The sequence below is a fragment of the Rhinatrema bivittatum genome, chromosome 7 (genome assembly GCF_901001135.1).
Source record: "Rhinatrema bivittatum chromosome 7, aRhiBiv1.1, whole genome shotgun sequence".
Classification (NCBI taxonomy): Eukaryota; Metazoa; Chordata; class Amphibia; order Gymnophiona; family Rhinatrematidae; genus Rhinatrema; species Rhinatrema bivittatum.
In genome coordinates this window covers 52,605,307-52,628,617 of record NC_042621.1, presented here as the reverse complement: position 1 = coordinate 52,628,617, position 23,311 = coordinate 52,605,307, and the positions used below count along the sequence as shown (strand labels likewise).

At 46.8% G+C, this 23,311-nt stretch overlaps 1 protein-coding gene across 4 annotated transcripts in view; it reads left to right on the top strand.

Annotated features, from left to right (window-relative positions):
* WTIP (WT1 interacting protein) overlaps positions 1-23,311 on the top strand; it is a 162,542-nt gene that overhangs the window by 91,727 nt on the left and 47,504 nt on the right. For 2 of the 4 annotated variants that reach the window (XM_029608374.1, XM_029608373.1), the window contains one exon: positions 13,331-13,398. In XM_029608374.1, the coding sequence (XP_029464234.1) occupies positions 13,331-13,398 (68 nt within the window). Of the gene's footprint in view, positions 1-4,365; positions 4,888-13,330; positions 13,399-18,488; positions 18,810-23,311 lie in introns of those variants that run through there. The other 2 variants (XM_029608375.1, XM_029608376.1) reach the window with 2 other exon arrangements.

Genomic DNA, 23,311 nt, shown 5'->3' with positions numbered 1-23,311 from the left:
CATTTATAAATGTAATTTTATTCCCTACTCCACAGTACCAAGGAACTGTTGCCTTCCCATTTCAGACACCGGCTGAATTATGTAGCATTGTAGTTCTAGCTGATTGCTTTCTGACCAGTGTTTCACAATAGGAGCATCTGTTTTCCCAGTTCGAAGGCAGTTCTTGTGTTGAATAATCCTTATTTGGATGGCTAATTTAGTATGGCCAACACAATTTTTTATTTTTTTTTTTACATGGATATAAGATGGCACAAATTACTTGCAAAGTGAAATGACCTCTTCAAGTGTGTCTGGGCAAAAAACAGATAACCAAAATTCCTGAATGTGTGCATTATTCCTGCATCCTACGCATTTGCCACGAGGGCGTTGACCCCACTGTGAGTCCTCACGATGAAACTCAGACAGCAGTGTGGTGACTAATAAGTCGCACAAGCTGTGACCTCTTGCCTGAGCAAAAATCGGTCTCTCTTTAAAAACGTCATGTACGGCCGAGATACTGCGATGTTCAAGGATAATATTATGTACTTGCTTTGAACGGGTAGTATATGGCATCACGTAAATTTGTTTAGCCAAAGATTCCTTAAAGTAGGCTTCAAAAGAAGCTTCCTGTTTGTGTGTAATGCCCATTTGTAAGCCTGCTTAACAGTTTTTTGTGTTTTTCATTGGATACCCCCTCTGCAGAAAACATTCCTCCATGTAGGAGGCCTGCTGTTTAAAATCCACTGTGATTCATGCCTTGCAGGGATGTTATCACAAAGCCTTTGTGAATGGTGACTAGTAAATGATAGGCGAGTGTTCCTATCTGTTTTGTTTTCTGGAAGATAGTGCTGTTAAGTAATCCCTCATTTTTGTATATTATGGTATCTAGAAATGGGATTACTTTGCTGGTCACTTTGAAAAGCAAACTGCACATTTGTATCTTAAGTATTGAGCCAAACTTAAAAGTCCTTCTATCCTTTATTGGAACCAGGCCAGATGGAAAAAAAATATCAATAACTTTTAGTAAAACTGGAGCTGCAAAACAAATATCAGAAATTTTGCCTATGTACTAATAGTTAATAATTTGTTTTGCATGATTTAGCCTTGCATCAGCTCACTATGGGGCCGATGCAAGACTGTGCATCGGCCCCATAGTGAGCCGATGCATTTATCGCTCAGATATTAACACCTGCCTGGAGCAGGCTTAATAGCTGAGCGCATTAAAAAGAAGTACAGAAAAGCAGAAAAAACTGCTTTTCTGTATTTCTTTTTTAAAGTAAAAAAAAAAAGTAAAATAACTCGGAAGACTGCCGAGTTATGAAGACAGACGCCGGTAAACTCGGCCTCTGTTTTCATTACTGGCAGACAGGCAGGTTATGAAAACCGAGGCCGAGTTTACCGGCGTCTGTCTTCATAACCGACAGCCGTGGTTGGTCACATTAGGAAGGAGGTGCTAAGTTCGCGCAAGCGCCCTAGTGCCTCCTTCCTAGCCTGACCCCCTAATTTACATATTACACGGCACCCCCCTTGTGGGCACCATGTATGCGTTAAGAAAGAGGGCGCTGAAAAGTCAGCGCCTGCTTTCCACGAAGATTATTGCATCGGCCCCTGTTCATGCAAGTAAAATTTTGTACATTGTAATATTTGCACAGCTGAAAAACACAACCTAGGCTTTGCACACTAAAACAGGATATAGTGCATCTTATTTGCAATACATATACTGTTTCCCGTTTTTGCACGTGAAACAGTTTGCTAAATTTTATTTAGCTTAGTACCTGGTATCAAAGATTATGATTCAAAAACACGCCACCTTGGATTGTGACTGCTTGCAATCCCAAAATCTGGCTGTCGTCGTCAAAGCAGCATTACGCTGGAGAGTCAATATTACTCTGTTCTTCCACAGAAAATAAACTAACACTTCACAAAATTGTTTTAATATTTTAGTAATGTCTATTGGGGCATAGAAAGATCTACGGTGATCCTTGTAAAAAAAAAAAAAAAAAAGAAAAGAAAATCTTTACTATGAAGTCATCTAAAATATTTTTTGAAAATGTTCTTATGAGGCCCAGTGTACCTTGGGTGGTTGGTTGCGAAGGTAGTCTGGTCTAGGAACATCACACTTGGGAAGGAAAGAGGGAACCTCAACCTCTGCACAGCAGCGACATCTACTGGCTGGTTGAAAACAATACTTGTGTGTGAGGTTCGTGGACTGTCGCTGTGCCGAGTTTAAAAAAAAAAGGGGGGGGGAGGGAGGCAGAACATAAGGCTTGTCCATACTGGGTCAGACCAAGGTCCATCAAGCCCAGTATTTCCGACAGTGGCCAATCCAGGTCACAAGCGCCTGGCAGCCTCCCAAGGGGTAGATAGATTCCAAGCTACTTATCCCAAGAATAAGCAGTGGATTTCTGCAGCTCCACCTTAATAATGGTTAATGGACTTTTCCTCCAGGATCTTGTCCAAACCTTTCACCACATCCTCTGGCAACAAATTCCAGAGCTTACCGTATTTTTCGCTCCATAAGACGCACTTTTTTTCCCCCAAAGGTGGGGGGAAAATGTATGTGCGTCTTATGGAGCGAATATAAAAAAAAAACCAAACAAAAATCTAACAAACACCCCCCCCCCCCGACTCCCCCAAGACCTGCCGACTTAATTTCCTACAACCCCCCCCCCCCCAAAAGACCTGACAAATTAATTTCCTGCAACCCCCCACCCTCCTGACCCCCCCAAGACCTGCCAAACGTCCCTGGTGGTCCAGCGGGGGTCCGGGAATGATCTCCTGGGCGTGGGCCGTCGGCTGCCAGTAAACAAAATGGCGCCGACGGCCCTATGCCCTCACTATGTCACTGAGACCGATCGCTGCTATTGGTCGGTCTCAGTGACATAGTGAGGGCATAGGGCCGTCGGCGCCATTTTGTTTACTGGCAGCCGACGGCCCTATGCCCTCACTATGTCACTGAGACCGATCGCTGCTATTGGTCGGTCTCAGTGACATAGTGAGGGCATAGGGCCGTCGGCTGCCAGTAAACAAAATGGCGCCGACGGCCCTATGCCCTTACTATGTCACTGAGACCGACCAATAGCAGCGGTCGGTCTCAGTGACATAGTGAGGGCATAGGGCCGTCGGCGCCATTTTGTTTACTGGCAGCCGACGGCTCACGCCCAGGAGATCGTTCCCGGACCGCTCCTGGACCCCCGCTGGACCACCAGGGACGTTTGGCAGGTCTTGGGGGGGTCAGGAGGGTGGGGGGTTGCAGGAAATTAATTCGGCAGGTCTTGGGGGGGTCAGGAGGGTGGGGGGTTGCAGGAAATTAATTCGGCAGGTCTTGGGGGGGTCAGGGGGGTGGAGGTTGTTAATTTAAAGGGTTGGGATGGGGGGGGGGTTTTGGGGGTTCCCACAGAAAGAAAAATTTTCTGATCTGGGGAGTGGACCGAAATGGCCCTCCCCAGACCCGAAAACAAAATGGGGAGAAAAAAAAAAACTATGCACTCCCCTAATTTGCTCCATAAGACGCCCAGACACAGAGCCGGTTTAGCACAATTTATTTTTTTTTAATTTTCCCCCTCTGAATCCTAAGTGCGTCTTATGGTCAGGTGCGTCTTATGGAGCGAAAAATACGGTAATTATGTGAGTAAAAAAAATATTTTCGCTTGGTGCTAAATATATTACCCAGTAACTTCCTTGTGTCTCCCCTGGTCTTTGTACTTTTCAAAAGAGTAAACAACTGATTAACATTTACTTGTTCCATTCCACTCATTATTTTATAGACCTCTGTCCTATCTCCCCTCAGCCACCTCTTCTCCAAGCCAAAGAGTCCTAACCTCTTTAGCCTTTCCTCATAGGGGAGCTGTTCCATCCCCTTTATCATCTTGGTCTCCTTTCTCTGTACCTTTTTAATAATGTGGTTGCCATGTTAGTCCACTTAAATATGGAAAAATAGTTAAGAAACAAATTGGACTAAGTAGATCTCTGACCTGCCAAAGGGGAGCATAGCTGTCGAAAGCTGGGCGCATTGTTAAGCCAATAAAAAGGTCTCCCCTACAGTTTGTCATTTTTACAAAAAACGGGGAGAAACTCTCTGCCCCCTCCCCCCCCCCCCCCGAACTGTGAATGACGTCAGACAGAAGAGGACTGGTTCAGCTTCAACTGGAACCAAAGAGGAGTAGAAGGCCCCCCTCCCCCCTCAAACTAAAATTCTTGCATTCCAAATACCTGGAAATATTTCTTTCTAGAGATTTCTGCAGATTATCTGCTTATCTCCCAAATCAGTGAAGAGTTAGTTATTTGACTGCTGATAATGTTTCTTTTAGGAATAGTATTTTTTTGCAAAGAGAGTTCAGGGCCAGTGCTGCACTCGCTCCTCGGTGCTTGCTGCATTTCCTAGTTCCAGGGGCAGCTTAAAACTTCCTGTTCGCAGTCCTCGCAGAAGGCCCGGCTGTGCGGCTCATCCCTCTGTCCTTTGAATGTAGCTAATGGCTCTTTGCTTGGAAGCCATTCATGAATGCCAGCTCTTGAAAGAGGAGGAAGGGGAGGAAAACAATGCGCGTCCTGTACTCCACCTTGGTTAGGCCTCAAGCATACCATGCCACCTTTTGTATGCAGGAGTTTAAATTTCAAATAAAAATCCCCACATTCTTTTGAAAGGAGGAAGGAGCCTCCCCCCCTCCTGCGCAGACTGTCAAATCCTGCAGCAGGGCCCAAACTGAATGGGACACTGCCGGTGACCTCAGGCAGGAGGAATGCGCCCTGTGTACACATTGCCTCTGGTGCAAGCAGCAAGCTGTGCTTTCAGGGCACACTGGACGCTGTTTTGTGTTTGTGCTCGGTCCCCGGAGTTGACACGTTTGACGTCTGGACCCAGCAAAGTCGGTGACTAAATTGTAAAGCCAAATTATGTAGGATCCTACTGTAAGAAATCTTCCTTTTTTTTTTGGGCAGATATTCCGTCCGGTCTCCCTCTTCCTAATCTTTTTTTTCATCCAGTGCCACATCAGAAGGCGCTGGGGAGAATTCCTTTCTTCCATCTCCGCCAACCGCGCCATAAGAGCTTTTGTAGTTTGATATGCGTGATGTGTAGATGGGAATCTGCAGTTTTGTATTAAGTGTTTCCTTAAAGATTGTTTTTGGGTTAAGCATGCTATGCTGGGGGTTTAGGGGTGTCTCTTGTCACATGTTTAGAAAATCGACTGTAAAACCATTCGTACAGCAGGCGATACTGCTCTTATGTCTGCACCGTTATACCGCGGGAGAGAGGGGGCCGGGTCGGGCAGACGGCCGCTGTTCAGTGGGAGGAGGAGAGCAGGGAGGCATCGGCCATCTCCCGCAGCTCTGGGCTCCATCGCTGCTTGGAGTCACACAGGGCTTTGTACAGTCACGTGGTTCAAAATGGTGGCATGGCCGGGCGGGAAGGTCGAAGCCCAGGGCGCTGCCGCTGTTCGGCAGGGGAGGGGGGTAGAAAGGGGCTTGGGACCCCCCCCCCCAAAAAAAATAAAAAAAAGTGTTTCCCCATCAGACAGCTATTAAAGTAGTAACAGCCTTGGGAGTGTTGTCTCCTCTGTCCAGCTGGGGACTTTTTCTTAAATCTAAACATTTTTAGTATTTAACATTAGGAGTGTGCTCTGAATATTTTTTTCATTTTGTTTTCTTTAAAAAAAAAAAAAAAAAAAAAGTTCCCATTTTATTTGTTTAATTTCAAATATTTAAAATGAATTCAAATAAAGGAAAATAAAGGAAAAAAGTACCCCCCCCCCCCCCCAAAAAAAAACCAAACCAAAGGCACGGTAGCTTTGATACCGGCACGCAGGTGCACATGTACATGGGTATGCCAGCTCGCACCAAATGCCTTGTTATATATAAACATAGAGATGACGGCAGAAAAAGACCTGTGCGGGACCGTATCAAAAGCTTTGCTGAAATCCAAGTAGATGACATCGAGCGCTCTTCCTCTATCTAATTCCCAGTCACCCAATCAAAAAAGTCAATCAGATTTGTCTGACAGGACCTTCTCCTGGTGAATCCATGCTGCCTCTGGTCCAGCAATTCTTCCGACTGTAGATTGTTCACCATTCTTTCTTTCAGCAGCGACTCCATTACCTTTCCCATCACCGAGGTGAGGCTAACCGGCCTGAAGTTTCCGGCCTCCTCTCTGCTCCCACTCTTGTGAAGCGGGACCACCACCACTCTTCTCCAATCACTCGGCACCACTCCCGTTTCTAGGGATCTGTTGAACAGGTCACTCAATGGACCTGCCAGTACATCTCTCTCAGTATCCAGGGATGGTCCCCATCAGGTCCCATGGCTTTGTCCACTTTTATTTTTCCTAGTTCTTCCTATACATTATTCCCATATGTTATAACATAACGCACGGTATAAAATAGGCTGTACGCATGCACATGTGCACACAATTTTATATGGACGCACAAATGCTGCCTCTATCGCAGAAGTGGGGGAGATTTTGGTAGACGTGCGCCAGTTTCCCCCATTTGCCTAGGTAAGGGATAGGACTTCCTAACCCCCCTAGCTAAATAGCCTCTCTTTTACCCTGTTAGCTCCGACCCTTAAAATCCCACTCACCTCTTTACGTTTTTTTTTAGAACTTACACGCCATCTATAGCAGAAGTGTGTGGCATGCTCACACACTTGTGTACATAAGTATTTATGCGCTGCTTTCATTCATAAATCCAGGAACGCCCATGCCTTGCCCAGAGCATTGCCACCCCTTTTTCGTAAAAAAAAAATAAATTTGTGCATACCAGGAGGTACGCGTGTACACAGGTGCCTTTTAAAATCTGTGCAGCGTATGCCGGCCCGACTTCTGCGCACATCACCCAGCTTTGGCACGTGTAGGGGCTTTTAAAATTCACCCCAAAGACACAATGTCAGGTCTGCCCTGTCTGCTTGCCCTCTTCCGCTGCCACCATCAGAGCTCCCCCACAGTGCCCTCAGATTATCCTGGACCCTCTACCAACCCCATCAATGGGTCTAAGGGGCAGGAGCAATTCGGAATCGCTCCTGCCCTGCTGGGTATCCCGCTGGCCTTGAGGGCTGTCTGTGCCTACCCTATCTCTGTGCAGCAATACGGTGCCAGCTTCAGGACTGGCAGGCACCATTTTGAGACCTGTAAGAGGCAAGAGGTCAGAGCAACTTAGGCCCCTGGATGAGGTAAGATGCTTGTCAGGGGAGGAGGCCACCATATTTTTTAAACCAAATTAAACAAAGAAACGGACAATTCCACTTGTTTTTGTTTCAGGCTCACCCCTATCTACCATACCGCCATAGTTGGGTGGCATGATTTTAAAAAGCCATTCAGTTTTATCTTAAAAAAAATGTATTTGTATTAACTTTAGTCCAATTAAACAGACACCCAGAGCGGCACACTCCATAAATCCGCCCCCTCCAAACAAAAAGAAAAAAAATGGGGTGTTGAGTGGGATGGGTTTTGTATGAACTTTAAGGTGCTGGGTGCAGATAGGTAGTTTGATGCTGTAAAGACCTGAGCCCATTGGGTTCTGGCTTCCTCTGAACTTACCACAGTCTTTCCACAAGCCGCTTCTTTTCCGTGTTCCCCAAACAGAAAATGAAAAACATTTGCTTGTACACTCATTTCCTCTGTCTGTGCATACATGATCTCCCATGCCATTCCACCTACAGCAAAAATGACTCTTTCCCCTTCAAACGTATGCATTTAGTTTTAATTGCTCTGCAGTTTTATTTTTTTCTTTGGCTCAGCTCCACCTTTTTTCAGAGTTGGAATCCATGGAGCTTCCATTCCACTTCAAAATAAATAAAAATAAAAATAAAAACAGATTCATTGAGAGAGCGCGCGCGCGCTATCTTCCAGGGTAACCGTCTCACTGCTGTGCCTGACGTGTACCTGCAAAATCTTAATACTTGTTTATGTCCTGGCCGTGTATCCGCTAACGCTTCAAGCTTGGCATAGGAAGATTAAGATCCATTAGTCTGGGATTGGGGAGCAAATAAATACCATATTGGTGCTGTCATGTAACCTGTCAAGAGTTAATGCACCTTGATAAATGACTGCTGGGAGCCTGGAGCCTCCTCAGCCACAAGGCGCTCCTCGTGTGTGTGAAATATTAGCAGCACAAGGTCGGCTTCACGCTTGCCGTGGTGTGTAAGTGTGAGGGGCTGTGGGCCGCCCTGCTTCCAATCCTTTTGACATCTTGTCTTTTTTTTCGGTTCAAGCCATCAGCGGCTTGCTTGCTTGCTCGCACTAGCAAAACGTTGTTTTTTTTGTTTTTTTTTTCCTTTACTGGGTCTCCCTGCATCTTCATCGCTGCTCCAATCAGATTATCGGGGGAGGTGGAGGAACCCAGAGTCCTCCGTGCCTTTGCCTCGGGCTGTTATTGTAGTATATCATCTTTAATTCCCCTGACTGATGAAACTCAATTTGCATTTTAATTACTGTGAGAACCTATTAAAGCCGCCAAGTCTGAATGCATTTCCCCCAAACGGGGAGGAAATGTCAGGCTAAAGAAATAGTTTCCAGTGTCAGATGCTAACATGCCCCAGTCATCATGACACCTTTTAAAAGCAAGGATGATCTTTTGTAGAATATTAAAGAGCTGTATAGATTTCTGCAGGGGGAAGGAGGCGGGAGAGAGAAGGGGGGGGGGGGGGTCACGATTAAAAAAAAAAAAATCACCTCATTGTTCAAGGTCAGGACCAGCAGCGGTTCATCACCAAACCGTAGCAAGATGCTTGTTTGGTTCAAACCTACTAAATGAAGGAATCAAAATCAACGTGTTTGCCACTTTAAAAACATGAGTACAATGTCCTCCGGAGGGGCCACGGCGTTAGTCGCGTCCTAACCGTATGCGCCTAAGGGAATGCATTTCAGTCCGGTCTCTGGCCCATGGGCTGAGCTGATGGGCGCCAGCTATGAAGCAGGCTGCATTGCAGGGGGATTATCCATCATGCCCTTTATACTCAGTCCACGTTAGGCAGGCTGAGGCTGCTCGGTGAATGAAGGCGATGTGCCCGCAGGGGGCTGGTCAGGGTGGGCGTCACTCACTATTCAGTTCCTGGTTGGTTGCTTTGGGAGTTTTGGGTGTCTTTAACCTCTTATTCATTTCTGCAGCCAAGAAACATTTTGTGAGTCCTTAAGTGTTCAATTAAGGGCATCCAACTTTTAATTTTTGATGGATTCCCCGGTGCTTGTCCTCTCAATCACAGAATTATGTTGGAGCCAGTCAGCTGTTGAAAGAGCCAGGTTAGCCCTCCAGGGAAGCAGGAAGCCTGGTTACACATGTCTTTGAGCGGCTAACTCGGGGCACTTGCTGGACAAAATGGGCCTCCTAAAGACTGCTTTTGATGCCCCTTTCCCTTTCAGGCTTATGTGCTCAGACTCGCACATGATGAGGCCTCCTCCCAGGCTTGGCATGCAGGGTGGCCTACTTGGCTAACTCAAAGGTATATGTGACTAAGCTTCCTGCTCCTCTTCCTCATCACTGTTTTTGATGTGCTTTCCCAGCCAGGGAATTTAAAGCATATCCAATAAGGTTCAGACTCGGCCTCTAGGCAATAGTTGGGGAGGGGAAATTTCCCCCACCCATGATCACCCCCCCCCCCATCTTCCCCCCTCCCCCATCTTGTCTTTCACCCCCAAGTTGCAGTGTGGGGCTGCAAGGAGCAGCTATTCTAAATATATATATATATATATATATATATATCAACCTAATAAACGAAGGTTGACCGACGTGCCGCAAATGCGCAGTAGAGAGCAGCTCTACCGCGCATGCGAGCACGTCGGTCACAGTGTGCCTCTTAAAAATAAAAATGGCGCTGTAGGAGCGGCGGCAACGGCGGCCCGAAGACCCGGAGCGGCAGGAGCAGCAGCCCGAAGAGCAGGAGCGGCGGCCCGAAGACCCGGAGCGGCGGCCCGAAGAGCGGCGGCGGCGGCACCGGCCCGAAGACCCGGAGCGGGCGGCGGCGGCGGCCCGAAGACCCGGAGCGGCGGCGGCATGCGAGGGAGGGACAGACGGACGGAAGGAACACCCCGGAGATCGACTGAGGGGAGGGGGGAGAGAGGAGTGACTGGAGGGAGGAGTGACTCAGGGGAGGGGGGAGAGAGGAGTGACTCAGGGGAGGGGGGAGAGAGGAGTGACTCAGTGGAGGGGGGAGTGACTCAGTGGAGGGGGGAGGGGGGAGTGACTCAGGGGAGGAGGGAGGGGGAGGGAGGAGTGACTGAGGAGGAGGAGGGAGGGGGGAGAGAGGAAGGAGGGAGGAGTGACTGAGGAGGAGGGAGGGAGGAGTGACTCAGGGGAGGACGGAGGGGGGGGAGGAGTGACTGAGGGGAGGGGGGAGTGACTGAGGGGAGGGAGGAGGGGGGAGTGACTGAGGGGAGGAGGGAGGGGGGAGAGAGAGGAGTGACTGAGGGGAGAGGGGAGAGAGTGGGGGAGGTGGGAGGGAGAATGAGGGGGAAGGAAATGATCCAAAAAAAATGTTAATGTAGCCCGTTTTAACGGGCTTAACGGCTTGTATATTCATATTCACTGCTGGGCCTTCCATGCTGACAGGACCTGCGGTGCCCCACCCCTCACACAGGTTTCCAAGGTAACTGGACGCCTGTGCTGAAGGAGGGAGTGTGGCACTCCAGGACCTGTTTAACGTGCCAGGGCCACAGGAGGCCCCATGCTGAGTTTTTTTTGTTTTGTTTTTTTTTTCTATTTTGGAGTTGCTGCTGCTGCTTCTGGAGCCTGTGCTCCTAGAGAAGAGAAGGGGCAAGCCCGGATGAAGGCATGGGCAATGCTCTGCCACCTATTTAAAAAAAAAAAAAAGGTCCAGGAGGCAGTTGCCTAACCATGCCTATGCCTAAATCTGGGCTTGGGTAGGCTATTGCTGTGACTGCTTGCACGGGAAGAGCATGAGACAAAGACCCCAGGGATGAGTCGCTGGCTTCCTTTCTACAGGCAGGCTCGGGTGCGAGGATTAGGTTAAGGGGCTGCCTCTGACCACACCTTCTGGGGCCGGAGTGGGCAGAAGGAGGGGAAAGAAGGCCACGGTTGGAGCACAAACCCTCGGTGTCTGCCCCAAAGCTTTGCTTTGCCTCTCCGGTTTAATATCTCGCTGGGGTAGACTGTCTTCATGAAGACTGCTGTTGCCCTTGCAGTTTATCGGAAGAGAAATCTTTCCCACAGTACGTCTTCTGGAAGTCGGGGCGGTGCCAAGAATCTCTCATCGCCAGTGTAGTCGCTGAACCCTCAGACTCGTGGCGTGATCCATGTGTTCTGCGTCAGTTCCTGCTCAGTCAGCCAACTGGCACGTTATGACAGAGCACAGCACGCCCGGTGAACGAGGGAAATGTTTGGCTGTTAGGATGGCCTGGGGGGGTAGGGGGGGCAGCAATGACAAAGCGGCAGCTCATCAGAGTCAAAATTCTCGGCTGGTTACGTAGAACCCTGCTGGTTCTGGGTTTTTTGTTTTTTTTTAATCTGCAGGTAATTAGCACTGTCCATCTAGAAGCAGTAGGGGGGGGAGGAGGCGGAAAGAGGCTGCACATTATAGTTCAAAATTGTCCATTTCAGCATTTGAAACCGCTAAACACAAGGGTGATAGCTCACCTTTTGTTTGCAGCCCTCGTCATGGCTCCCGTCAAGACACGAAGCTGCACTCTCTGCTCCTAACATGTTTTTTTCTGAAGCAAACAAAAGCAAAGGGCAGGTGCCTTAAGGCTTCTTGCTGGCTTTTCATTCCTGAAGTGGTCTGTGCATCATCAGGGTCTCCTTTACCTACGCTGAAAAGGTTTTGAGAGTCTTTGCAGACTTAAGAGTGCTGCTGTGCTGATCGTCATCAGGAATCCCCCCCCCCCTCCCCCCCAATGCACCGACTGGAAGATACCAGTACCAGGCAGGACACTGATGAACCGGAACATGAGGTTATAATAAAAGGTGCAGACTTTTTATTTAACCAGGTGGCAAAAGAGGCACAAAGCATGCATCCAAAATGCAGTGGTTGAAGGAACTGTAAAGGGCGAAGAACCAGTTGTAGCCCCCTTACTCACAAAGATGCAGAACGCATACAAAGCGCTGCTAGACAGACACAATGGGAGAAGGGCCCACAGAATGTAAATTAAATAGAGGAGGAATATTCTCAGTAGAGATCGCCTTGTTCTGATAGCAGGGCCTCAAACACCAGCCCCTGAGGGCTGCACACAAGGCCGGTTTTCAGTTGGCCATAAATTGTCTCCATTGCATACAGATTCATTTCCCAAATTTATTTTTGGGATATCCCAAAAGCCAAATTAATTTGCAGTGTTGGAAACACTCCCTGGATCTCCCAACTTTGAGGGAACGATTTTGTGGTCGGTAGTAGAGCCGCCCAGAATGAGGAAACAAGACAGGTCCAGGGCTGCAGCTGTACAAAGAGATCTGCAAAGAAATAACTTCGTTTCCCCATCTGGACTGGGCCTGAGCTGGAATGTTTCTTGCTAAATTGGGAAAATTAGAATTAGGCAAACCAGCTCGATCCAGAGCCACGGCAAGGTTTCCAGTGGGGTTGCCACTTGGTTCTGTCTCATAAGAAATAGGGTAATCCAGTCCTGGCTTTGTCCCACTGCATGCTGGGAAGTAACTTGGATTATCCCAATGCCCAAGAAAATCAAAACTACAAATCCCTGCATGCAAAGGGCAGGAGTAAAAAGAAAAAAAACAAGACTGGATTAGGTGGCAACGCTAGACTCCTGCCTGCTGCCATTTACAGGCCCGGTTGGTGGGAGGGTCCAGGATGAGTTTCAGAGGAGAAATGAGAGAGAATCAGCGCCTCCTGCTCAGCATTTCTCAAATCAGGTTTGTTCCTTTGAGATGTGGGTTTTGTTTTGAGAGGGGAGGAATGAATAAACAGACCCAGGGAATCTTCGCTTTGCCTTGCCTCCCCCTCAGCCTCTTGCTAGGTACGGATTTAATTTCTGGCAGGGAGGTGGAAGGCAGGGTTGCTTTCGAGTCGCATCTCTTCCGACATCTCAGCCCTGACCCGGCCAATACAGGTTTACCACAGGCTACATGAGAAAAGCAAGTTTGGGCCCTTCTTCAAGAGCCCCGAGTTTTACAAAAAAAACAAAACAGTTTTAAAGCCTCCCAGATCAGGCTGTGACTGTAGGATTACTGCTGAGGTCATTTTCTCTTCCATTTCCGGAGCGTCAAACTGGCTTATGTGATTTACTTGGGTGTTTAAAGCCAAGTGGCCTTCCTGTTATGTTTGTTTACTTTGAGATGGTCTAATTCCCGTACATGTAATTTTCTCTTTCAATAAATATCATTTAATGCAAGAAAACAAAACAAAAAAAGCCCCCTGAAATGTGACCATTTTCAAATAATTTTATTTATTTTTTAAACAGGTAGAAGACTGCGTGGTAAAGCCTTCTACAATGTGAATGGGAAAGTGTACTGCGAGGAGGACTTCCTAGTAAGTGAGCTTTCCAGTCTTCAGTCTTTTTTTTTTCTTTCTCTTTTTTTTTTTTTTGTCTGAAAACGAAAAATCTTTTTCCTGCCAGCACCCTTAGTGGAAGGATTGGTGCCTCCTTCTTGGGGCCCTAGGGTCAAAAGACTGTTGAGATTCCCCCTCTGATGCTGATGAGATCTTGGAGCATGGCGGAGAGTGTCCCCCTCCACCAAGCAGTCCCTGGCAGGGGATGGTGTCCGCCCTCTGAGATTAGAGTTGGGGGGGGGGGGGGGCGGGTGCGAGGAGAGGATTATCTTTATTTATTTTATTTAAAAACTCTTCTATACCGTCGTTAAGTTAGATAACCATCACAACGGTTTACGGAAAGGCACAATAAAGAAAATTATAAGTGGTATAGATTACAAATTAAACATGTGCCATCATCGTACGGTAACATATTTTAATACAATAAACTATGGGGTAGATTTTAAAAGCCCTGCGCGCGTAAATCCTGCCGGATTTACATGCGCAGGGCACTCGCACGCCAGCGTGCCTATTTTACATAGGCTGCCGGCGTGCACAAAGCCCCGGGATGCGTGTAAGTCCTGGGGCTTCGTAAAAGGGGCAGGAGGAGGCGTGTCCGAGGGCGTGTCTGGGGTCGGGGCGGTCTGGGGCAGGTCCGGGGGCGTGGCGACAGTTCAGGGGGCGGTCTGGGGCAGGTCCGGGGGCTTGGCGACAGTTCAGGGGCGGGCCGGGAGGGCGGTCCCGAGTCCCCCGGCACTGCGGCCTGTGCCGGGGGATGCCGAGGCTGCGGGCGCAAGTTACGCCTGCCTCAAGCAGGCGTAACTTGCACAACAAAGGTGGGGGGGGATTTAGATAGGGCTGGGGGGTGGGTTAGATAGGGGAAGGTGGGGGGTTGCGGAAGGAAAGTTCCCTCCGAGGCCGACTGCGTGGCTCGGCGTGCGCAGGCTGCCGATTTTGCGCAGCCTTGCGCGCGCTGACCCCAGATTTTATAAACCGCGCGTATCTTATAAAATCCAGTGTACTTTCGTTTGTGCCGGTTACGCGAACAAAAGTACGCGCGCGCGTACTTTTTTAAGATCTACCTCAGCGTGTTTAAGTTAAGCCTATATGTTAGAAAACTGTTAAGCGGTTCAAATCTAACATTAATATGCATTTGTAGGTAAAAAACAACTGCTTGCTTGGTGCATCCTTATCTATCAACTGTTTTTCTCCTTCTCTTTGTCTTTATAAAAAGCTTGTTTAAAGAGCCAGGTTTTCAGGTTAGTTTTGAATATTTTCAAATTTCTCTGCAGCCTTATTTCAAGTGGCATGGTGTTCCATAGCACAGGTCCAGCCAGCGACAGTGCTCTCTCCCTTACCTGAGTGAGGCGTGCTGTTTTAACAGAGGGGACAGTTAGTAGCGCCTTATTAGCAGATCTCAGGTTTCTGTGTGGAACATGTACGTGCAGTGCTGTGTTAAGCCAGTCGGCTTTTTCGTCGTGGATTAGTTTATGAATCATGCACAGTGCCTTATATTGTATTCTTTGTTCGATTGGAAGCCAGTGTAGCTCAGCAAGTGTACCTGTGATGTGGTCACTTTTCTTTTTGCTGGTCAAGATTCTAGCAGCGGAATTTTGCAATATTTGGAGTGGTCTAATGGTAGCTTGAGGTAGCCCTAGTAGCAGGGAGTTACAATAGTCTGTGCTTGCAAATATCATTGCTTGTAGAACTGTGCGAAAATTGTTTAGCGTTAGCAGTTTTCTCAGGGTCATTAGTTTGGCGTAGCCTTCTTTTAATTTCTGTGAGATGTGTTTCATGTTTAGCTCAGGGTCAATTATTACCCCTAGATTCCATACTTTTATTGCTAACTCCACGGCTTGATTATTTTTTATTGCGATTGTAGGTTGTATAGGGTATATGTTTTTTCGTTCTAGGTGTAAGAATTCAATTTTGTCGATGTTTATTACCAGTTCCATTTGGTTTAGGAGCTGTTTGATAATTTCAAGATACATATTGGCTAGTTTCATTGTTTCTTCAGTGGTGTTTACGATGGGTAACAGTAGTTGTATATCGTCTGCGTATACGTAATGTATGATTCTAAGTCCTGCGAGTAGGTGATATATTGGGAGTACGTATATGTTAAATAGTGTTGCGGACAGGGCTGATCCCTGTGGGACTCCTGTTTGACTTTTTCTGAAAGTGTGTTTTTGATTTGTACTTGGAAACATCTATTGTTTAAGTATGACTCAAACCAGTTTATTGTTTTGTTATTGAGTCCTATTTCTTTTAGTCTATTGATTAATATTTTGTGATTTACAGTGTCAAATGCTGCGGAGAGATCCAATAGAACCAGAATGTAATGTGTTCCTGTATCGAAGCCTCTTAAGATATTATCTGATAGAGCTAATAGTAAAGTCTCTGTACTGTAGTGTTTGCGGAATACATGTTGTGCTGGATATAAAATGTTGTTACTTTCAAGGTGGTTTGACAGTTGTTTTTGTACTGTTTTTTTCAATTAGTTTGGCTATTAGGGGTAAGTTGGAGACTGGTCTATAGTTGCTAGGATTTAGGGGGTCAAGGTTCTTTTTCTTAATGATTGGTTTGATTTAAAGCTCCTTTCAAGGTATCCAGCATTAATCCTTCATCTAGGGAGAGGTTGATGATTTTAGTTAATGTAGGGGCTACTGTGTTGGCTAGTTTTTTAAATTCCGTAATGGGTATGGTGTCAATTACGTGGGGAGCAGGGTTCAGTTTTTTTATCATGTTCTCGTCTTCAATGTGTGATATCTCATCAAATTCTGACCAGTTGCTGACATCCCTTGTGAGCATCTTAATCTCTTGTTTTGTTGTGTTAGGGACTTTTTTCCTTCGGTTTTCAATTTTATCTTTAAAGAATTGAGCTACATCATTGTATCGGTTCTCTTGTAAGGTTAGATGATTGTTTGTATTGTCGCTGGTTAGGTTTTTTACTATGCTAAATAGGGTTCTAGCGTTATTTGCAAATTTTTCTAATTTTGAGCTGTAGTACTTCTTTTTGGTGTCTAAAATTGATTTTTTTGTAATAGGCTAGTTGTTTCCTGTACTTTATTAAATTCTCAGTTGTTTTGTTATTTTTCCATTCTTTTTCTTTCGTTCTAAGGATCCGTTTTACTTCTTTGACTTGTTCGCTATACCATGGATTATTCTGTTTTGGTTCTTTAATGCGGGCCATTTTTAGAGGGTTTAATTCATTAGCTAAAGTAGTGGTTCTGTTTATCCAGTTGGTTGTTGTGTTGTGGCTATTTGTGTAATTGATGTGTGTTAATTCTTCATGTAATTTGTCTTTTAGAATATCTGTGTTGAAGGGTGGGGGGACGGTATGTGAATTCAGCTGGTTCCATGTTTTGTTTCTTCATTGGGCCTGTGTGTTTGATCTGAGAGTTAATGAGGAAGTGGTCTGACCATGGGATTTGTGTGTATTCGGTTTTTATGTTTTCTAGGAGGCTACTGTTAATGAAGGTTAGATTTAATGAGTGGCCCCGCTTTGTGTGTTGGTTTATCTGTGATAAGTTTGAAATCTAATGCAGTCATTATGTCAATTAGTGTTTGGCAGGTATTTGATAGGGGGTGAACGTCCATGTGAAGATTAAAGTCACCTAATATTACGGTGGGTTTAGATGGGTTTAGATGAGTTGTAAAAAAATCTATTAGTGGGGAGATGTTTAGTTCGAGGAGACTGGGTGGGCAGTAGACCAGGCAGATTTGAAAATAGTTGGTGTCGAAAAAGGCAATTTCATGATTTGCTGGCATTGTGATTGAGAGTAGTTTAGTTTTAAATATTTTTTCAATAATTAATATTAATCCTCCCCCTCTTTTATTTATTCTAGGGATCGAGAAGACCTCGTAGTTTTTGTTTGGTAGCCGATTCTTTAAGACTACATCTGATTTATTTTTTTTTTTTTAGCCATGATTCTGTTATTGCTATAAAATTAGGTTTTTTGTCATACAGCAAGGTCAGTGATGATGGGAAATTTTTTTGTCACTGATTGTGCATTAACTAGAAGGAAAGAGATCATTAGTAGGCTGTTTAGTTTGATACTGTTGGTACGTTTTACTGGAATTAGGTTATTTGTAATCGGATCGCTACTTTCTTTTTTACTGTGATGGTTTTGAATTGTTTTCTCCTTGTGTTTACATACTTACCATTTCCTGTGCATACTTGGATAGTGAATGTCGAGTTTATGGTCATTGGCATGGTCCTGTTGCTAGGTAAGTGGTGGTCTTTGTCCATTAGTATTCTCTCGGGGTGTACGAGGGGCTATACGAAGGGGCGTACAAAGAGGCATGCCCCTTTGTTGCGCCCCCTTCGGTGTGCGATGCCTCCCGGGTCCTAGGCGCGCTTTTAACCTCTGCGCGCTTCTGTGATGTCAGTCGCGTCACCAAGGGGGAGAAGCACGGCCTGGACGCCGAGGAGGGCTTGGGAGCACTGCAAGAACCTGTGGAGAGACAGAGAGATGGGAGAGAAATGGGAGGAAAAAACCAGCGAATACAGCCTCAGGTGGATCGGGAGGCAGGTAGGCATGGTGCCTCCCGGGTCCTTGGCGCGCTTTTAACCTCTGCGAGCTTCTGTGATGTCAGTCGCGTCACCGAGGGGGAGGAGCTTGGCCTGGTCGCCGAGGAGGGCTCGGGAGCACTGCGAGAACCTGTGAAGAGACAGAGAGTGAGATGGGATCCCCTTCAGATGCGGCGTGCCTCAATGGTCCATGCTCGCTAGCTCGCTCCTCTTCCATGGTACCGCATCCAGTGAACATCTCCCCCTTCAACGATGGCGCAGGGTGGATTATGCGTGTGACCACTGGGATTTGGCCGGCGGCTGTGCCCTGCTATGCCTGAGCTCCAGCGGCAATAGCAAAGCAATTAAAACAAAAGCACCCAAGAAGGAAGGTGTTTGATGGTGGGATATCATCACCATGTGACAGTGTTGCTTTATTACATACAAATATAGTTTTTTCATTGTTGTACAGGAAAGAGTGATAGTTTGGATAAAAGTTTTAAGCAACCAGCTAGAGTTTTGCAGAGGCTACTGAGTCACTGCACCGTGTGCAAGTTAAAGGTCTGGTTTTTTTTTTCAGACAAATGTATTCAAAAGAGCTGGGCTTGCGGCAGTTCAGGATTCCACATCAGCAAGATTCATCAGCGCACACCAGGCAGGAAATTCAGTCTTTGACAGTGAGGTCCCAAGTAGTTGGACAGGCATATTAAAACGAGAGCATGCCAGTACTGCGAAATTAGGCAAAATGCCTTGCTTGTTATCTTTTCCTTAAAGACCTTGCGAGATGCTGGACTTACAGATTATAAACCTAGGACAGTGCAGGAGATGAGTATGGTCCTCTACTGTAAACCTCAAGGGAAATTCACTTATTGGAGACATCATTTAGTGTGTAATTCAGGACACATGCAGATAATGATGATTACTGCCTGCTTAAATTGTTGAATAAAACTGTACAGTGTGCATGGAAACATATAAAGCCCTCGAAACCATGTTTCTGCATTCTGGTCAGACATCTCATCTTCTATGAGTTTAATGCTGAGGGTCTGAGTTGGCGTCCGGCTGATCTCTGCAACCAGGATCAAAATTGCTACCCAAATTGGGCTCCTACAAACATCAGGACCTTTTATTTTCCAAAGGCTCTGTTCGTGTCCATGGAAATAAGGCCAACCATGCGCATCTGTTTAACCAGGTGTGTAATAGATGTAATTATCCCTTCACATCCCCAAAAATGTATATATTTTTTTCTTTTAATTGGGTTGGGCAGTCTGCATAGCACATGTATTGGGTACGTTGGCGAGGGTTTGCGAGACGATAAAAAGCACTTGCGTCACGCCAGGTTTTAAAAACAGACTGTAGTGTCGGGTGGCTCTGCTGGGTGATGATCAAAGCTTAAAGCATAGGAAAAAAACACTAATTAATGTACACAATTTCATTAGCAAATTTTTGCACAGGCGATTTGGCATTTTTCTGAACGTCATTTAACTTTTGCAGTGTGCATCACAAAATCTAGGCAGAATAAGTAACGTGCTTCATAATTATGCAAAGTAATTAATTGCCTATGTTCACATAGTTAAATTTTGCACGCAAAGATGTACAAAACCATAGTTTTGTGTGAAAACCTGCACCTCGGAGAAGTGAAGATTTTTAGCAATAAAGTACACCACGCAGAAATCTCTTAAAACTCTATGAATATAAAAAGTAAACCAAAAGAAACACAGTACAATTCTTCAGCAACAAACAGGAAACATATTTCAAGAAGAAAACTGTCAAGTCCACATATTTGCTAAAAGGGAACAAGTTAAGAAGAAGAAAATCCCAACAAATAAACCATAACACTGCTACCAGTGAACTCCATCTCTTGACACCTAATATCACCAAACCAAAAAGTAATTTATTTTACAACATTATCATCCTTAAGAAAATTCTTCAGATGGGAATAATCAAAACCAGTGGTGTACTAATGGGGGGGAGGGTGATCCGCTCCAGGTGACAAGGGGAGGGGTACCATTGCCGCCAGCATAGAGGAAGGTCCTGCGGCAAAGTGGCATGGTTCCCATTCCTCGCCAGCAAAAGTGAGGTCCTGCAGTGGTGCCACCAGCTTTTCCTCTGAGCCAGTGGCAAACGAAGAAGCCCTGCAGTGCCGCCAGCGGCCAAAGAAGAAATCCAAAATGTCAGAGCGAGAGACTTGGCTGTATGAGAGGGTGCCTGTGTGTGATGAGAGGGTGAGTGTATATAAGAGTGTGGTTGCCTTTGTATGTGCCTCTGGGTGTTTATAAGAGGGTGCCTGTGTGTGTGTATGAGGGGGTGTCTGTGAGTAGGTGCCTGTGTGTGAGGAAGCATGTGAGTGTGTGAGAGAGAGGGAATCCCACAGAGGAAGCATGTGTGTGTGAGAGAGGGACACCCACAGAGGAAGCATGTGTGTGTGAGAGAGGGACACCCACAGAGGAAGCATGTGTGTGAGAGAGAGGGACACCCACAGAGGAAGCATGTGTGTGAGAGAGAGGGACACCCACAGAGAAAGCATGTGTGTGTGTGAGTGTGTGAGAGAGAGGGACACCCACAGAGAAAGCATGTGTGTGTGAGTGTGTGAGAGAGAGGGACACCCACAGAGAAAGCATGTGTGTGTGAGTGTGTGAGAGAGAGGGACACCCACAGAGAAAGCATGTGTGTGTGAGTGTGTGAGAGAGAGGGACACCCACAGAGAAAGCATGTGTGTGAGAGTGTGTGAGAGAGAGGGACACCCACAGAGGAAGCATGAGTGTGAGAGAGAGGGACACCCACAGAGTAAGCATGAGTGTGTGAGAGAGAGGGACACCCACAGAGGGAGCATGTGTGTGTGTGTGTGTGTGTGAGAGAGAGGGACACCCACAGAGGAAGCATGTGTGTGAGAGAGAGGGACACCCACAGAGTAAGCATATGTGTGTGAGAGAGAGGGACACCCACAGAGGAAGCATGTGTGTGTGAGAGAGGGACACCCACAGAGGAAGCATGTGTGTGTGAGAGAGGGACACCCACAGAGGGAGCATGTGTGTGTGAGAGAGGGACACCCACAGAGGGAGCATGTGTGTGTGAGTGTGTGAGAGAGAGGGACACCCACAGAGAAAGCATGTGTGTGTGAGTGTGTGTGAGAGAGGGATACCCACAGAGAAAGCATGTGTGTGTGAGTGTGTGAGAGAGAGGGATACCCACAGAGGAAGCATGTGTGTGTGAGAGAGAGGGACACCCACAGAGGAAGCATGTGTGTGTGAATGTGTGAGAGAGAGGGACACCCACAGAGGGAGCATGTGTGTGTGTGTGAGAGAGAGGGACACCCACAGAGGAAGCATGTGTGTGAGAGAGAGGGACACCGACAGAGGAAGCATGTGTGTGTGAGAGAGAGGGACACCCACAGAGGAAGCATGTGTGTGTGAGAGAGAGGGACACACATGCTCTCTCTCTCTGCTCACATGTGTGCATGCATGCCCCCAGTCTACAACAGTCTTAGGATGACAGACATGAAGAGCAAGAGATTTTTAAAATCCTTATTAGGTTTAATTATTGGGTGCTGTTTTGAAATATTTTATCAGTTTAGGACATTTTAAAACTATGCATGTGGGGCGGATGGGGGAGGGTACCAAAGGAAGTATCCACCCCGGGTGCCAAATACTGTAGGTATGGCGTCGGTCAAAACCAATATTTATTCCCTTGAAAACTGGCCAGGCATTTGCATGGGAATTTCACCCAGACCTTCCCCCAAAGCGATCCTTAGGATTTGCCTTTGAGTAATGTTCCAATGGGCCGGTGTCATGAGGAAGAATGTGTGGCACTGGCTCATTCCTACGAGTGCATTCGCAGGTTAGTACATCTGCCCCACCGAAAGGACAAAACCAACGTCTGGAGACTTGTGTAGAAAGAAAAGTCGCAATATATTTCATTTTATCCAAAATGGAAACAAAATGAATTGATTTACTAATAAGGATGGGTGGGGGAGCCCTGAATTTGATTTTAAATTATAAAGAATTTGTATGCAAACTCTGCTGAGCCCATTGGGCTGATGTCTTGTTGAGGGCCGGGGGGGCGGGGCTACTTCATAAAGATGACGCAGCCTGGGACCTGCAGAGGCAAGGGAGCTGTTGGCATTTACGCAGCTTTAGCTGCCCTGGGGGGGTTGGAGTATTTGGTTGGGGGGGGGCATTGATATTGTCTGTGAAGCACAGGTGAACTTGGATATTATCGGGGCTATTTGAGGGGGAGCACCTGGGAGACATAGAGCAAGGGTCCCATACACATAACAGCAGGCATTGTGCTCTATAGAGGGGGACATGCCTTCAGCTTTCCAACCCGCCGAGGCGTGTAGGAGCAGGACAGAGAGGGAAGATCTTGGGGTGCCATTCCTTCTCATCTTGTCCCCGGCCCAGGCAGCAGTCAGAGCAAGGTCTCCTCCTCCTCCTCCAGGCGCCATTTTCCTCTGTTATAGATGTTTGAATTAGCCCTGTGGTGAACTGCGGAACTAAAGCAGAGGCAGAGCTTTCCGAACCTGTCCCGGGGATCCCACGGCTAGTCAGGTTTTTAGGATATCCACAGTGAATATGCAAGAGATAAATGTGCATATGCTAGCTCTTCAGTGGATGCAAAATTTCTCATGACCTGAAAACCTGACTGGCTGTGGGATCCCCGGGACGGGATCGGGAAGCCCTGAACACACATCTGGAAACAGAAAAAAGTTGTGTACCTTTTGAATTATACAATTGACATTTTCAGTTATGTCCTTTGCTTTTTCTGATTACCGGTATCATTGCTTCATGCTGCTTTACACATTAGAGATTCAGGTTCCCTGGCATATATAGGGTTGGATTTCCCATTAAGCAGAGTAGGCGCCTTCTGCCTTTAAGGGGGTGGGTTGATTTCTGCTCCTCAAGACTGGCCAAAGCTGGGGATGCTGGGTCCACAGCCCCTAGGGATGTAGGTGGAGGGAGAACGAGCCATTGCTCGGTGGTGATCCTCCTGCCTGGAACTAAGGTGCACGCGCACCGAGTTCCATGGGGAATCGCATTCTGTGACTCCTAGTCAAGGACCCTCACCGACTAGGCAAGGAGAGGTTCTAAACATCTGGGGAGAGGGAGGGCCCCAGGTTGTGGTGAGAGAAGGCTCATAGCCTAGCAGAGGCTAGTATCCAAAGGAGCTGGAAGTAGAAAGGAACAGAAAAGCTGCAGGACCCAAAATATCTTATGTATCGGTGAGATTCAACTGTAATTGTAATTTCTGGTGAGCCAGTCTTCAATAAATAACCTTAATCTGAGCACCAAGCTATTGTTCTCTTTGGTAATAGCATTCGCTGTTCATAAATAACAGGCCAAATGTCCCTTGTCTTTCCTTATCAACTGACAGCCAGATGGGACTGTTAAATTCATCCCGACAGGACCG